Source organism: Mesoplodon mirus (assembly GCF_964341445.2).
Source record: "Mesoplodon mirus genome assembly, chromosome: 15".
Taxonomy (NCBI): domain Eukaryota; kingdom Metazoa; phylum Chordata; class Mammalia; order Artiodactyla; family Ziphiidae; genus Mesoplodon; species Mesoplodon mirus.
The window spans coordinates 35538990-35552673 of NC_138991.1; the positions used below are offsets into that span (position 1 = coordinate 35538990).

Sequence of the window (13684 nt, forward strand, 5' to 3'; positions counted from 1 at the left end):
ACGAGGTCCGCGCGGCCGCTTCCTTCCGGTCGTCGCCGCCGACGGATTCGCGCGGCGCCACCTCCTGGAATCGGACAACCGCCGGCGCCAGCACCGGATTCGCGTGCCGCCGATCAGGTCCCCGCGGGCCGCGCCTCCTCGCCATGGGCCCCCTCTCGGTGCGGCTGCTGATCCAGCGGGGGCGACCCAAGTGCGACCGGCTGGGGAAGATCCGGAGCCTGGAGTAAGGGCCGGGGCCACACCGCCCTCCATCAGGGCCTGGGTCGGCGGACGGTCGGGAAGAAAGCCTGGGACCCTTCCTCTCTCCCTGCCCGGCCCCGTTATCACCCTGTCGGTTCGACAGAGTCTTTAATCATTCGGGACAAACGCCGTTCTCTCGTTATGAGATGGGTCGGGTAGGCCCGGAGCGGCATTACCTCAGAGGAGGTTCCGGGCTGCTAGGGAGACAGTCTTGCAGAAAGAATATGGAGCAACCTGTTGAGAGAATTACAGAGGACTGGGGAGCACAGAAAGCCCCCCTAGAGGATCAGGAAAAGCATCCCGGAGGGGGCCAGCTGTCCCAAGTTATAAAGTAGGGACAGGGTTAAAGTAAGTGGGGGAATGTTGCGGATCGGCTATGCACGCAGGAGAAATGTCAGGTGCAAGAGCCGTCGGAGGCAACCTGGGCTGCCATGGGTGAGGGGTGGGAGGCCTGCCTGCCCCCTGAGCCCGCCCTGTCTGCCCCTCTCCCCAGCCTGTCAGGGATGAATCTGCTCTCAGAGCACTTGGACCCCAAGCTCCTGAGCCGCCTGAAGCAGCTGCAAGAGCTGGACCTCTCCAACAACCAACTGGAGACGCTGCCCGCCAACATGGGCCTGTCCCACCTGCGCATCCTCCGCTGCGCCAACAACCTGTTGGGTGATGTCAGTGTCCTGTGCCAGTTCCCACAGCTCGAGGAGCTCAGCCTGGAGGGCAACCCCTTTCTGACAGTAAGTGGGCGGCCCACATCCCAGGCCAGCACCCTGGGGGCTCGGGCTCAGCCACAGGCTGGGGTGACCCCGAGCCACTCTTCCCTCATCCCCCAGGTCAGTGACAACCTGAAAGTTTCCTTCCTCCTGCCCAAGCTCCGTAAGGTCAACGGCAAGGACGCTTCCTCCACTTGCTCTCAGGTGGAGAACCTGAACCGGGAGCTGACCAGCAGGGTAAGGGGCGGGGCGGTGTCTCTGGTGCTTGGGAGCAGTTGGGGGCCTTGAGGAGTGAGTGACAGAACTGGACATTTGGAGGACACCAAGGGGGGTTACAGGGGCTCTCTGTCCCAACCCCAGGTGGCCCTGAGCCCCTAGCCTGACCTGTTGCTTTGAGCTTGGCTGTGGCGCTTGGCCTCTTGTCCTTGGAGGTCCTGCCCTCCACCTTGCAGGCAGGGCCTGGCAGGGGAAGCTGGGATGCTTTCACGGTGACTTTACCCTGGGCCGGCTCCTCCCTTCAGGGGCTGTCCCTCCCTCTGTGTTGCTTGGGTTTGTGCAACCTGCAGCTGAGACAGCTCTGGCCCTGAGATTAGAGGCAGAGGTGCCACAGAAGGTCCAGGAGAGCCGGGGTGGGCTGAGCCTGAATCTGGTCCCTCTCGTTCCAGGTCACAGCTCACTGGGAGAAGTTCATGGCCACACTGAGCCCAGAGGAGGAGGCTGAGAAGGCCCAGGCAGACTTTGTGAGGTCTGCCGTCAGAGATGTCCGCTATGGGCCCAAGTCTCTCAGCGACTTCACCCAGTGGAGGGTATGTCCTCACCCCACTGTGCTGGGAGTCGCTTCTCCCAGCTCCTCCCTGGCTGCCACAGCCTGAGCCGCCCTGGAGGTCTCTGGCCATGAGGGGATGTGGGGAGTGGGCAGGTCAGGGAAGGAAGCCCTATGGGCTGGAAGGACTCTTCCCCAGCTCGGGAAGCACCCTCTGACTGGGCGTCTGGGGAGGGGCTGGAAGCCCCCGGGATGTGCTCAGCTTCCTGATGGCCTGGCCCCACCCAGGTGCAGATGATCTCTGAGGAGCTGGTGGCCTCTGGTGGGACTCAGGTGCATGAGGCAAACATCTCAGAGAGGCCCCCAAAAGCCACCGCTATCCAGGAGCCTAGGGTGAGTGGTTCCATGGGGCTCCCGGGCTCCCAGGGCCTGCCCTGGCCCTTCCTGCCTAGGGAGGCATTAGGGAAGCAGGGCGTCCTGGCAGTGTGCCCAGGAGATGGCCTCCTATGCTCGAGCTGGTTCCCTCTGACCCTGGTACCCCTGGCCTCCTGTACCCATGGGAGGGTGCAGCCCAGCCTCTGATGGGGAGGAAGGAAGCCCTGGGCAGATGGGCGCATGGTCCCCAGGCCCTCGGGTTGCCCCCGCCCCCTCCTCCACAGGCCAGGCCAGTGGCCTCGAAGCGGCCAGGTGATGTCCCAGTCAACCTCTCTCCCAACAAGCGGGTGTGCACCTCCCCGTTGGCCCAGGTGGAGGGCAGCCCCGTGGGCTCTGCTGGCAGCCAGGTGAGCTAGCAAGGTGGCAGGGGGCGTGTGATGGGAGCAAGGCCTGGGGCAGCCATGACCCCCCTCTGCTCCCACAGACCGCCCTGCAGCTGGAGCCCCTGCACTTCCTGCAGTGCCACAGCAAGAACAACAGCCCTCGTGACCTGGAGACCCAGCTCTGGGCCTGCGCCTTCGAGCCAGCCTGGGACGAGGGTACATCCTTGGGTGGCAGGCAGGGCGAGGGCCACAGGGAACAAGCAGAGCAAGCTTTCTGGGCACGGGGCCTGGGAATACCACCTGCAGGGGGCTGCCTGGGTGGACGGGGGAATCGGGAGGGACAGAGAGCTTAAAGGGTCCTCAGGGTCAGGAGGAGGGGCTGCAGTGGGGGACTTTACAGAGAACGTTTTCACCAGGCTGACCTCTCAAACAGGGCAGGCAGGGGCCATGTCCCAGACCGTGGCCACATGTGGAGGGGAGGCCGTGTGTGTGATCGACTGCCAGACGGGCATCGTACTGCACAAGTACAAGGCGCCTGGTGAGGTGAGTGCCGGGGCCCTGCTTCTGCAGGGTGGCAGGCAGAGCCTTGGCTCCTGGGGTAGGAGCACTGGGGTCGGGGGGCCAGCCTCGGCCACCTACTCACCAGGTGACCTTTTTCTTTGATGCTGGGCTCCTGTTCCCGGGCCTGATCCTGCACGCGTGTGCACGTGTGTAGCTCTGCCCCTCGGTGACCCCTCCCCTTCCCTCCCCAGGAGTTCTTCTCAGTGGCCTGGACAGCCCTGACAGTGGTCACACAGGCAGGCCACAAGAAGCGCTGGAGCGTGCTGGCAGCTGCAGGCCTGCGGGGCCTGGTCCGGCTGCTGCACGTGCGGGCCGGCTTCTGCTGTGGGCTCATCCGGGCCCACAAGAAGGCCATTGCGACTCTCTGTTTCAGCCCCACACACGAGACCCACCTCTTCAGTAAGACCCCCTCCCCGAACCTCCGGGGCTCCCTTAGCACCCGTCCTGCAGCCTGACACCTCAGGACTCCTTCCTGGGATGGCAGGGAGCTCCTGTGGCTGGTGGGCCTCATACTGGCTGCCGAGGTCAGCGCAGACCGGTAGGAACATTGAGGCTTCATGGACAACTGACCAGGCTTGAGATTCTGTCTCTTCCCCCAACCTGCTCTGTGGCTTTGGAGGTTTCTGACAACCTGGGCCACGTCTGTGACCTGGGTGGATTCCCCTGGCCCTCTGGGTGTGATGAGAGTGATATCTGAGCAGAGACTGCGGGGACGTGGCTGCCTGGCATGGGGCACATAGGTTAGAGTAAGATAAGGATGGTAGGCCCTGGAGGCTTTCTCCCAGCCGTGGCCCTCCCTCCCTGCCTTGGGGCCCCAGTGTCAGCCTGGGATGCAGCCTGCATGAGGGAGCAGGGCCACCTCTCTCCTTCCCATCCCCTCCTCAGCGGCCTCCTATGACAAGCGGATCATCCTGTGGGACATCGGGGTGCCCAACCACGATTACGAATTCCAGGCCAGGTGACGCTTTGCGGCAGGACTTTGTGGGGTGGGCGTGGGGGGGGGCGCACACCTGAGTCTGTGGCCTCACACACCCCCCTCACCTGCCGGCAGCCAGCTGCTCACACTCGACACCACCTCCATCGCCCTGCGCCTCTGCCCCGTCGCCTCCTGCCCAGATGCCTACCTGCTGGCCGGCTGCGAGGGCGGCTGCCATTGCTGGGACGTGCGGCTGGACCAGCCTCAGAAGAGGAGGTGAGAACGGGCAGGGGTGCCCTGAAATCCAGTCCTCGGAGCTGGGCAGCCCCCAGTCCAGGTGTCTGACCCCAGGCACGCCTGCTGCAGTGATGCCCACACCACGCCCCCTGCCCTGGGCAGCCAGAGGCTGTTTTCACGGGCCTCCTCACAGAGCTGTCCTGTCCCCACCTCCTGCCCATCTCTTAGGAAAGGTCCATTCCCTCTCTAGGCTTGATCACCTTGTCACTGCCCAGGTCCTGCCACTCACCAGCAGTGTGACCTTCCTCTGTCCAACATGATTTTGTCATCCACAAAGTGGGACAGTAACTCACACCCCAGGGCTAGTGGAGGACAACGGCATGGTGTCTGGGCCAGGAGAAGGTCCAGAAGGGCCAGGTGGAGGCTTGTGGCTCCTGTGTGTCACCTGGAAGGCCTGAGACAGTGCTCAGCAGGGGTCCCCTGGCCTTGTGGGGCCCGAGCCTGGTGGGGGAGACGGACATTAAAACCCCCCAGAGTGTGATTGACGACAGCTACAGAGGAAGGAGAATAAGGTGCTCTGAGAGCAGGGAGGCTGAAGGGACTCTGAGGTGACCAGTGGCCGATGGACAGGTCCTCAGGCTCACGCTCTCCATGAGTCCCAAGGGAGTCAGGTGGGCAGAGGCAGGAAGGGTGCTCACACGGGGTAAGTGCAAAGGGCCAGTGGCAGGGACAGCTGGCTGACCAGGGAGAGCTGGCCACAGCTTGGAGAGCTGGAGGGAATGGCGCAAGGTGAGGTGGCAAGGTTGCCTGGGCCAGGGGAGACTGGCCCTGTGGGCCCTGGTGAGATCTTGAATTTTATCCTGAGCGCAGGGAATAGCGTGGGAAGAATTTTAGGGCAGGTGGCAGGAGGGAACTGTAGTGACACCTCAGCACAGACCATGGCGGTTGTCCAGCCAGGTGTTGGTGGCATCCCCGCCACACCTGGGAGTCAAGCCCTGGGCCTGCCTCCTCCCTCCCTGCCTGGTCCCCAGGTCCTGTGGCGTCTCCCCCATGTCTCAGATGTGTCTGCTGCTCGTGCTTGGTACTCGGCCGCCTTTCTGGCTCCAGGACTCCAGGCAGCTGCTGGGTGGCCTCTGTAAGCAGTGTGCCCAGCCCACTCTCAGCTTGGAAACATTCAGCAGCCACTCCCCACTGTCCTCAGAGTCAGAGCAAACCACCCCCGCCCCGCCCAGTCTCTGGGCCTAGAAGCGCCCACTCGGCCAGTGAACTGCTCACCTCACTCAGCCTCACAAGCGCTGCCTCACTCCGGAGCCCTTCCTGGCCATGTCCCTGCGCCCCCTAAGTTGCCACCGCCTGTGACTTGGCACACTCAGGTGCTGGCTCCCCCTTCCAGGGCCTGGAACCCAGGCAGGGCCCAGAGTTAAGTGCCCGGCAGGTGTCTGAATGAGCGAGCAGCCCTTTGTGTGCAGCTCTTCCTGCAGCCTTCCTGGCTGACCAGCACTTCCGCTGCCCCACAGGGTGTGTGAAGTGGAGTTCGTCTTCCCCGAGGGCTCTGAGGCAACTGGACGGAGAGTGGATGGGCTGGCGTTCGTGAACGAGGACGTCGTGGGTGAGCGAGCTTAGCTCGCGACAGTCTGGCTTCCTGGGACCCAGATGGGCCCTGGTCAGGCCTTCTGGGGTCACTTCTCCCTGGGCTGGGGTTTAGGTCCGAGGGCTTCGGAGGGGTCCCCACTGTGGGACACGAGTTGCCCGGAGAGGGGCCCCCGGGCACAGTTCTTCATTCTCCCCGACAGCCTCCAAGGGGAGTAGCCTGGGCACTATCTGCCTGTGGAGCTGGAGCCAGACATGGCAGGGCCGGGGCAGCCAGTCCACAGTGGCTGTCGTGGTCCTGGCCCGGTTGCAGTGGTCACCCACCGAGCTCGCCTACTTCTCACTCAGCACCTGTCCTGGTGAGTCGCCTGCTGGCCACCCCCAACCCTGCACCTCTGGGAGCTCCGCCCCACCTCAGATTCCCATCTCTGTGCTGGCAGATGAGGGGATGGTGCTCTGCGGGGACGAGGAGGGCAACGTGTGGATCTACGACATCAGGCCCCTCGTGGCGCAGCAGCCCCCGCCGCCGGCTGCCCCGCAGGCCCCCACGCAGGTAGGCACGCGCACTGCTGTCCCCGCCGGGGCTGGGGCTGCCCGGGGACCCGTGTCAGGAAGCAGGAGCCCGGCACCCTCTCTCTCCCCTCCAGATCCTTAAGTGGCCCCAGCCCCGGGCCCTGGGCCAGATAGTGAGCAGGACCATGGTGAACACGGTGGTGGCCGACCCCACCTTTACCTACCTCACGGCACTGACGGACTCCAACATTGTCGCCATCTGGAGGAGAAACCAGCCTTGACTGTGGGACGCAACTTACTCAGCTTTTGGGGTCGTGAGGGGGATCTTCTTATCGGTGACTATTTTTTATTAAAGTCTACTATGTAAGAGAAACCTGGGGGGACCTGTTTGTGGGCCCCATCAGGTGTCCCCCGCTGAGTGAGGCAGGCAGGCCCGGCAGCTGAGGCTCCTAGGGCAGGGACGCCTGGAAGCACATGAGCTTTCATTTCCTTCTGCTTGAGACGCCGCCGGGCAGCCCCAGGTTCCCAGGTTTCGTCCAGAATGAGTTTGTTCCTGCCACCCTCTCAGACAGAAATCTGGCTCCCTGGGCCAGTCCTGAAATGGGGCCCGCGAGTGGCTCCGGAACAGGTCCTCCACCCCCACCGGACTGACCCAGGGCTGTGAAGTCACCTCTGCTTCAGCCCACAGCTGGGTCTTTTCCTGCCACACTTTATTAGGAAGGTAAAACAGACTCTATATATGGGACACATTGGGTCAGGGGTGAGGGACTTTCTACAAGGAGGCCCACAGCTGAAGGAAATGCTTTTGTCCACCTGGTACCTGGAGAAGGGCCGGGTGCAGCCCACTACTCGATTCCTTCTTGCTTGTCTTTGATGGCCACCTGATGGGGAGAAAGGAGGGGGCGCCCTGAGCTGGAATGGCCGGTGAGGATGTTGGGAACGTACCCTCGGCCTCCCTGACCAAGGGCTGCCAGGACCTTGGCCAGGGGCCCCAAACGGTTCCGGGCACTGGGTAGCCAGCCCCCCAAGGACCCTCTAGCCAGCCCTACCCACCCCACCATGACTTCCCTGCAGCACAGGTCCTGCTGCCTGGGGTGGCAGGGAGGCGGGGGAGCAGACGTGCTTCCTGGTGAGCCTATGACTGACAGACTGAAGGTCTGACAAGCCGTGGATCTTTCCCACTCTAAATTGTGTCTAGACTTTGAAGCCCCCTGTGTGAGCAGATGTGCCCACACCCATCTGGCCTTCTTGAAGGTGGTACCCCACGATAAGATGAGCTGCCCCCTAGACAGACAAACCACAGGGCAGCGGCACCACAGGGAAGAGTCTTAGAGGGACAGCCCCAGGCAGCAGGCCCCTTGCTTCCACGGGGGCCACGAGAGCACAAAGGGAGACCCTGGGCACTGGGTGAGGTCCTACCCCTGGGTGCAGACAGCAGGCCCCAGGCCTCACCTCCATGACCCCTCAGTCCACACTTCCCGGATGCTGTGGTGTACACCCCCGTTCTTTCATCACCTCCGCTCAGCCCCCATTTCTCCCACCGAATAAATCAGAGGAAACAACCCAGGGATCGTCCTAGGTGTGGGCATGAGTACGCTGCAGCTGTGGCCATACAGGCTGGCGTCCAGACGGACCTCAGCCCCTCTGGCACATCCAGCCCCTCACCCGGAATCGCTCTTCCAGCAGGGAAAGCTCGCTGATGAGGTCCGTGATGGCGTTGGTGAAGGCCTCCTGGGGGCTGTAGTCCGGTGTGGTCTGCACGCGGATGATGATCTTGTGTTCCAAGGGGTGGGGGACTTTGTAGCCAGCAAACAGCACCTGTGGGTCCTTCAGCAGCTGCCTGAGACACAGGGATGGGCAGGGTGGGGGTGGGGGGTGAGCCTAGGGCCCTTGGGGCTCTGGCCCCTTGTGGCCTTCCAGGTCTTCTAACCAAGGCTCTTCCCGTTGGGTTGGGGCCTGTAAGCAAATGCAGCTGCTCTCGATCTTTAGTTATTTGTGTTGTGTGATGTCGTGGTCACCACCCCACAGCCCCTGCAAAAATGTCCAAGACGTGTGAAGAAGATACAGCGTGTGGGGACTCCTCCCATACACACACCTACATCCATGAGGATCAGCGACCCTACCTGGTAAACACGGTTTCCAGCAACCTCTTCCCTCAGGAGACGTCAGGGACCCTCAACGGCCCCAAAGAAACCTCCCTAGGCAGTAAAAATCCAGCTAGTGTTCAGGAAAAAAAAGCCCTATTCCCATTCCCCAAAGAGCATCTGGCACAGCAAATAAAGGCAGCAGGGGGAGAAAGCCCCAGGCTCCGAGCACTTAATGAAGTGGAAACGGAAATCCTCTGGGCAATGCGGGCTGGCAGCTGCCGTCCACACACATGGGGTCCTGGTCCGCGAGGCTATGCGGAAGCGAAGCCTGAATCGCGAGCTGTGCCCTGGGCGCGTGGGGATTTTCTCCAGATCAGCTCCCTGAAGTGTGAGCACTTGGGGGGTGTGGGGGGCTGGCACAGGTGGGAACACTGGGCTCACGCAGTGGGGGAGGGTGGGGGGCAGCAGGGCCCCAGGAAAGCCTGGGTGCACCACTGGCTTGGCGCTGGGCAGGAGGCGTCCACACAGAAGATGGGCAGCTCCGCCCCCTACTTACACCAGACGACCAGACAGGCTCCTGCCCACGGTCTCAAACACGCAAACCTGGGAAAGGCATGGCTTCACTGATGGCACTTTTCAGCAGCGAAATGACAAGTCTCCGGCCAATCCTATTGCTGGCCACCTACCAGGCCAGGACTTCACTGGTGCAAACACCCACCATCCAATTATCAGGAACCCACCAGGGCACCGGATGATCACAGAGGCCCTCTCCCACCTCCTTCCCTTATTCTACTAAGTTACAATCTCTGGCACATACATCTTAGAATGCCAGGTGTCACTGAGGTCACTGTCACAAATGGGGGCGGCGTGGGTGGCCAAAGCTGAATGCGTCTCTATGCTTCTGAGCACAGAGCCCCAAGCGGGCCTTCTTTCCCGTGGCTCGCTGCACATTCACCTCCTTTAGTCAGATAACTGAGCCAACACAGGAAAGTGGCTACGTGAACAGATACTGGTCACTGTCATTTTGAAGAAAAGGTACTGGGATGTGTGAATTCCTAGAGCCAGGACCCAGAAGGACTTCCTGGAGCTCAGAGAGACTTGAGAACATCTCCTGGAACTTGAGCTTGGCCTCTCAAAGAGCAACATGACCCCCAAAAGCCTTTGACTTGGAACTTACGATTTAATGATGTTTCCTAGCGTATGGTCTTCCTTGTTGATGGTGAACAAACAGGCATTGGGTACCTTGGTGTCCTTGTTAATGGTGATCCTAAGGGAGAGGCAGAGGCAACAGGTTGGTGGGGAGGGCCGGGGCTTCTAAACCCTGCCCTTCAAGGAAGGCTCAGGTCCCACCTCCTCCTCGAAGACTTTCCCATCTCTTCATCCCATAACGTCCTCTGTGACTCAGAGTAGCACCGTGGCTATACCCCAAACCCAGCCACGCCTGGCTCTATGGGACCCTCATCTCACCTCTGGATTACTCCTTCTTCCTAAAGCAGAGCTTCTCAACCTTGGCACCACTGACATTTTAGGCCAGAAAATTCTTTTCTGTAGGGGGACTGTCTGGTACACTGTGGGGTATTAGCAGTACCTCTACCACTAGATGCCAGGAGCATCCCCTTTATGACAACCAAAAATGCAGACACTGCCAAAGTCCTCTGGGGGGCAAAATGGCCCCCACTTGAGAACCACTGCTCTCAAGGGAGACTGAAGTGCCTGGTAGGGGCTAGACCGCAGGGCAGAGCCCTGGATACCAGGCAGCTAAGAGAAGGAAAAGCCAGCGTTTAAGATGGTCTTCTTTGTGCTGAGCCCTGGACTAAGTGCTTTACATAAATTACCTAATTTAATCTCCCCTTAGAGAAAATTCTGTTATTTAACACAGTAATAAGCCCATTTTCCAGATGAGGAAAGTGGGCCTCAGGCAGATCGTCACTTGCCCAAAGGCACAGAGTTCTTAAGTGGGGGATCCGGGAGCCAAGCCCAGGCTATCTGAGCACTGGATTACATTTCCCTTCACCTGCAGGCAATGAAGAGTCACTGGAGGTTTTACACCGGCAAATGAAGATCCGGTGTGAGTCTCAGAGCCATCATTCTGGCTGCAGCAAGGAGGATAAAGGTGGTGGGCGGGAAGACGAGTGAGGGGGGCTACCAGATCCCAAAGGAAAAGGACTGTGGAGCCAGACACACTGGGTTCGAATACAGACCGGCCACTTTCTGTGCGCCTGGGAAAGTTACTTAACCTCTCTGAAGCTCGGTTTCCTCATCTGCAAAACACCTAGGACTGTCTTAAGTTTGGCAGACTCAAGTGTGAAGCGCTCTGTGGAGCTGGAGCAAAACCTGCTTCTGTCCCCCCGGCAGAGGACGGGCAGAGAAGCCCCAGAACCTGCGGGCGCTGACGGTAGAGGGTCCGCGACCCTCTCCCACCCAGGCCGGTTCCACTTACTTCTTCTCGCCCTCGAAGAGCAAGAACGACTCGAAGGCGGGAGGCGCGTTCATCCTAGCGTCGCAGTAGCCTCCCAAGCCTCAGTTGCAGCCGCCACCACCTCCAGAACACGACCTATTATAACTCGACCACTTCCGGGTTAGCGGCTGCTTCCGGATTATGCCGGCAGCGCCAAACCCATGTGAGGAGCGGCTTGCTGCCCTCTATCGGTCTGGAGGATCTTGCGCAGGCGCGAGAAAAGCCTGCCGGAGGGAGAGGAGCTGGTGGCTCTGCGCATGCGTGAGTCGGGAAGGTCCTCTCCTGGGCTCACCTGCGGGCATGTTTTGACGCATGCTCCTAACGCGGGGGGCAGCTCTTTTGGTTCTGAGCCATCGCTGTCTAGGCTAAGCCGGAACCCTGAGCTCTCCTCTCTGCTCCCTTTGCCCCTTGATCCCTCTTTGGAAATGTGCCCTTGGAATACATGGCAAGAGGCCCTTGAATGGAGAATGGAGCCTTGGGTTAGTGGGCAGGTGTGGCCAGCCGAGGCGGAAGAAGCCTCCCCTGGGCTAGACTGTTGTGTATGGATAATCCACCTGCCAAGGCAAGCTGCTACAAGACTCCTGGTTGGGTTGTAGCCCAGTGAGGTTCTTGTTAGGGGAGCAGTTGGGTGAGGGCCGAGGAGGGAGGCGGCAAGTGTATGCTGGTGGGGACAAAGAAATGTTGCCTGCCATTTCAATAAACAAAGAATGTTGCCGCCATCAAGCCATCAGCCCCTGACGTGTGCCCTGAGGGGAATTCAGAATGGAGAAAAACAGGATACTAGCCCTAGATAGTTAAGATGCATATCTAAGAATCATTTCAATGCCCAGATTGCTGAAATCATTAACTTGAGATGTCTGTCTTTTGAGATTAGCGGTAATCTTTTGATGTTTGACTACATGTGTTTTGTTGGTTTTTCAGCAAAAAAACTCCTTCGTATCCTGGCTCCTCCCTTACCTCTTTGGAAGAGTTCCTCAGAGCATTCTGAGAGGCTGTCTCCCAGGCTACTGTCCTCAGTAAGGTCCCCGATAAACTCGCAGGAACTTCCCTGGTGGTCCAGAGGTTAAGACTCTGAGCTTCCACAGGGGGCACAGGTTTGATCCCTGGTCGAGGAAGTTCCGCTTGCCGCTCGGTGCGGCCAAAAAAAAAAAAAAAAAAAACCAGAAAACAAACAAAAAACCACCCCCACAACTCGCAGGAATTCCATGGAGGTCCAGTGGTTAGGGATCGGCGCTTTCATTGCTGGGGCCCAGGTTCGATCCCTGGTCAGGGAACTAGAATGCCACAAGCCACATGGCACGGCCAAAACCCAAAAAAATCACGCATAAGGCGCTTCCCTGGTGGCGTAGTGGATAAGAATCCACCTGCCAGTGCAGGGGACACGGGTTCGAGCCCTGGTCCGGGAAGTTCCCACATGCCGCGGAGCAGCTAAGCCCATGCGCCACAACTACTGAGCCTGCGCTCTAGAGCCCACAAGCCACAACTACTGAGCCCATGCACCTAGAGCCCGTGCTCTGCTACACGAGAAGCCACCGCAATGAGAAGCCCGAGCACCACAGCAAAGAGGAGCCCCCGCTCGCCGCAACTAGAGAAAGCTCACGCGCAGCAACGAAGACCCAACACAGCCAAAAAACGAATAAATAAATTAAAATTTTAAAAATATATATTTTTAAATCCCACATAACTCGCAACTTTTAGGTTGTGCATTTTTGTTTTTGTTTTGTTTTCAGTCAACACAGGTATGAGAGGAACTTTAAGGGATAAGTGTATGAGTCGGTTTTGGTTGGTTGATATTTTGCAGACTACAGCTTAGCATAAAAGTCCCACCTGAGCAGTTTGAAGCAACAGGAGCTGGGGTCTCAGATTAGCTACTGAAGCCCTAACAGTTTTCCAGCTGTTTCTTCAAGGCTGGGGAACAGCTGAGGAGCCCTCAAGGAAATCTGGAGCTTCCCCCACCACTTCCCGTGAAGGACTCTTTGCTACTTAAGCTTTGAGACCTGGAGTGAGAAAATGTCATTTGCTGGAGGCCCACACCAACCTTGACTGTCCAGGCCAAGTGGGTGGGGGCCTCTTTAACTGCGGAGGAATAGAAGGCAATGACAGTAATGATGCCCCTTCACCCATCTGAGTCATCCTGGGAAAGTTTGGGCCAAGGATGCTACTGAGAAATAAAATATTGCCTGCCATGTCAGTAAACAAAAGATGTCACAGCCGTCAGCCATTGCAGCCCTGCCCCCAACGGTGAGCCCTGAGGGAACTCAGGAAGGAAACAAAGAATATCTGCCAGCTAGCCATCATCAGACTGCAGCCACCCCCAAGGGTGCAGCTTGATGAAACTCAGGATGTGAAAACACGGGATACTGGCCCCAGATAGCTGAGGTACATATCAAAGGAATGATTTTGGTGAGCCCAGACTCTTACATCTTCCCATACAAAGAAAAGCGCTAAATTCTTTAACTTGAGATATCTGGTTTTCTTTAATTAACAGTAATCTCTTGATGTTCAGACTACCTGCCCTTTGTTGCAAAACTCCTATATATCCTGGCTCCCCATCACCTCCTCAGAGCAGTTTTCTCAGGGTTACTTAAGATGCTGCCTCCCCGGCTTGAAGTCCTCAGTATGTCCACCGAATAAAACATAACTCTCAACCTTTAGGTTATGCATTTCTTTTTTCAGTTGACGCTACTGAGAAAGGAAGGGGGCAGGGCACAAACTTTAAAAGAATGACATAGCCTCTGAGGACATAAACTGGTTAGAACTGATTAGGCCCAAGATGGCGAAGCATCTACTTGCAGTAGAACTTGAGCCTCATTATATGCTCATTGCGATACATCAGCACATGCTAAATGACACACCA

At 58.8% G+C, this 13684-nt stretch overlaps 2 protein-coding genes across 3 annotated transcripts; one reads left to right on the forward strand and one right to left on the reverse strand.

The window, feature by feature from the left end:
- Positions 1–23: 23 nt before the first annotated feature.
- On the forward strand, positions 24–6655 carry LRWD1 (leucine rich repeats and WD repeat domain containing 1). Of its 2 annotated transcripts, XM_082643415.1 has the most exons (15): positions 24–223; positions 734–968; positions 1065–1181; positions 1610–1750; positions 1996–2100; positions 2367–2489; positions 2567–2681; positions 2899–3008; positions 3218–3425; positions 3912–3984; positions 4078–4218; positions 5697–5788; positions 5973–6128; positions 6210–6322; positions 6417–6655. In XM_082643415.1, the coding sequence occupies exons 1-15, from the start codon at positions 144–146 to the stop codon at positions 6561–6563; spliced, it is 1956 nt and encodes a 651-aa protein (XP_082499541.1). In that variant the 5' UTR covers positions 24–143; the 3' UTR covers positions 6564–6655. The 2 variants fall into 2 exon arrangements, with proteins under 2 accessions (XP_082499541.1, XP_082499540.1); XM_082643414.1 differs by having other exon boundaries at positions 5973–6322.
- A 316-nt stretch (positions 6656–6971) lies between these two features.
- POLR2J (RNA polymerase II subunit J) lies at positions 6972–10966 on the reverse strand. Its single transcript, XM_082643423.1, has 4 exons — positions 10810–10966; positions 9547–9636; positions 7948–8122; positions 6972–7163 (listed from the first exon to the last, which is right to left on the reverse strand). Exons 1-4 carry the CDS (start codon positions 10860–10862, stop codon positions 7128–7130), a joined length of 354 nt encoding a protein of 117 aa, XP_082499549.1. The 5' UTR covers positions 10863–10966; the 3' UTR covers positions 6972–7127.
- Positions 10967–13684: the final 2718 nt, after the last annotated feature.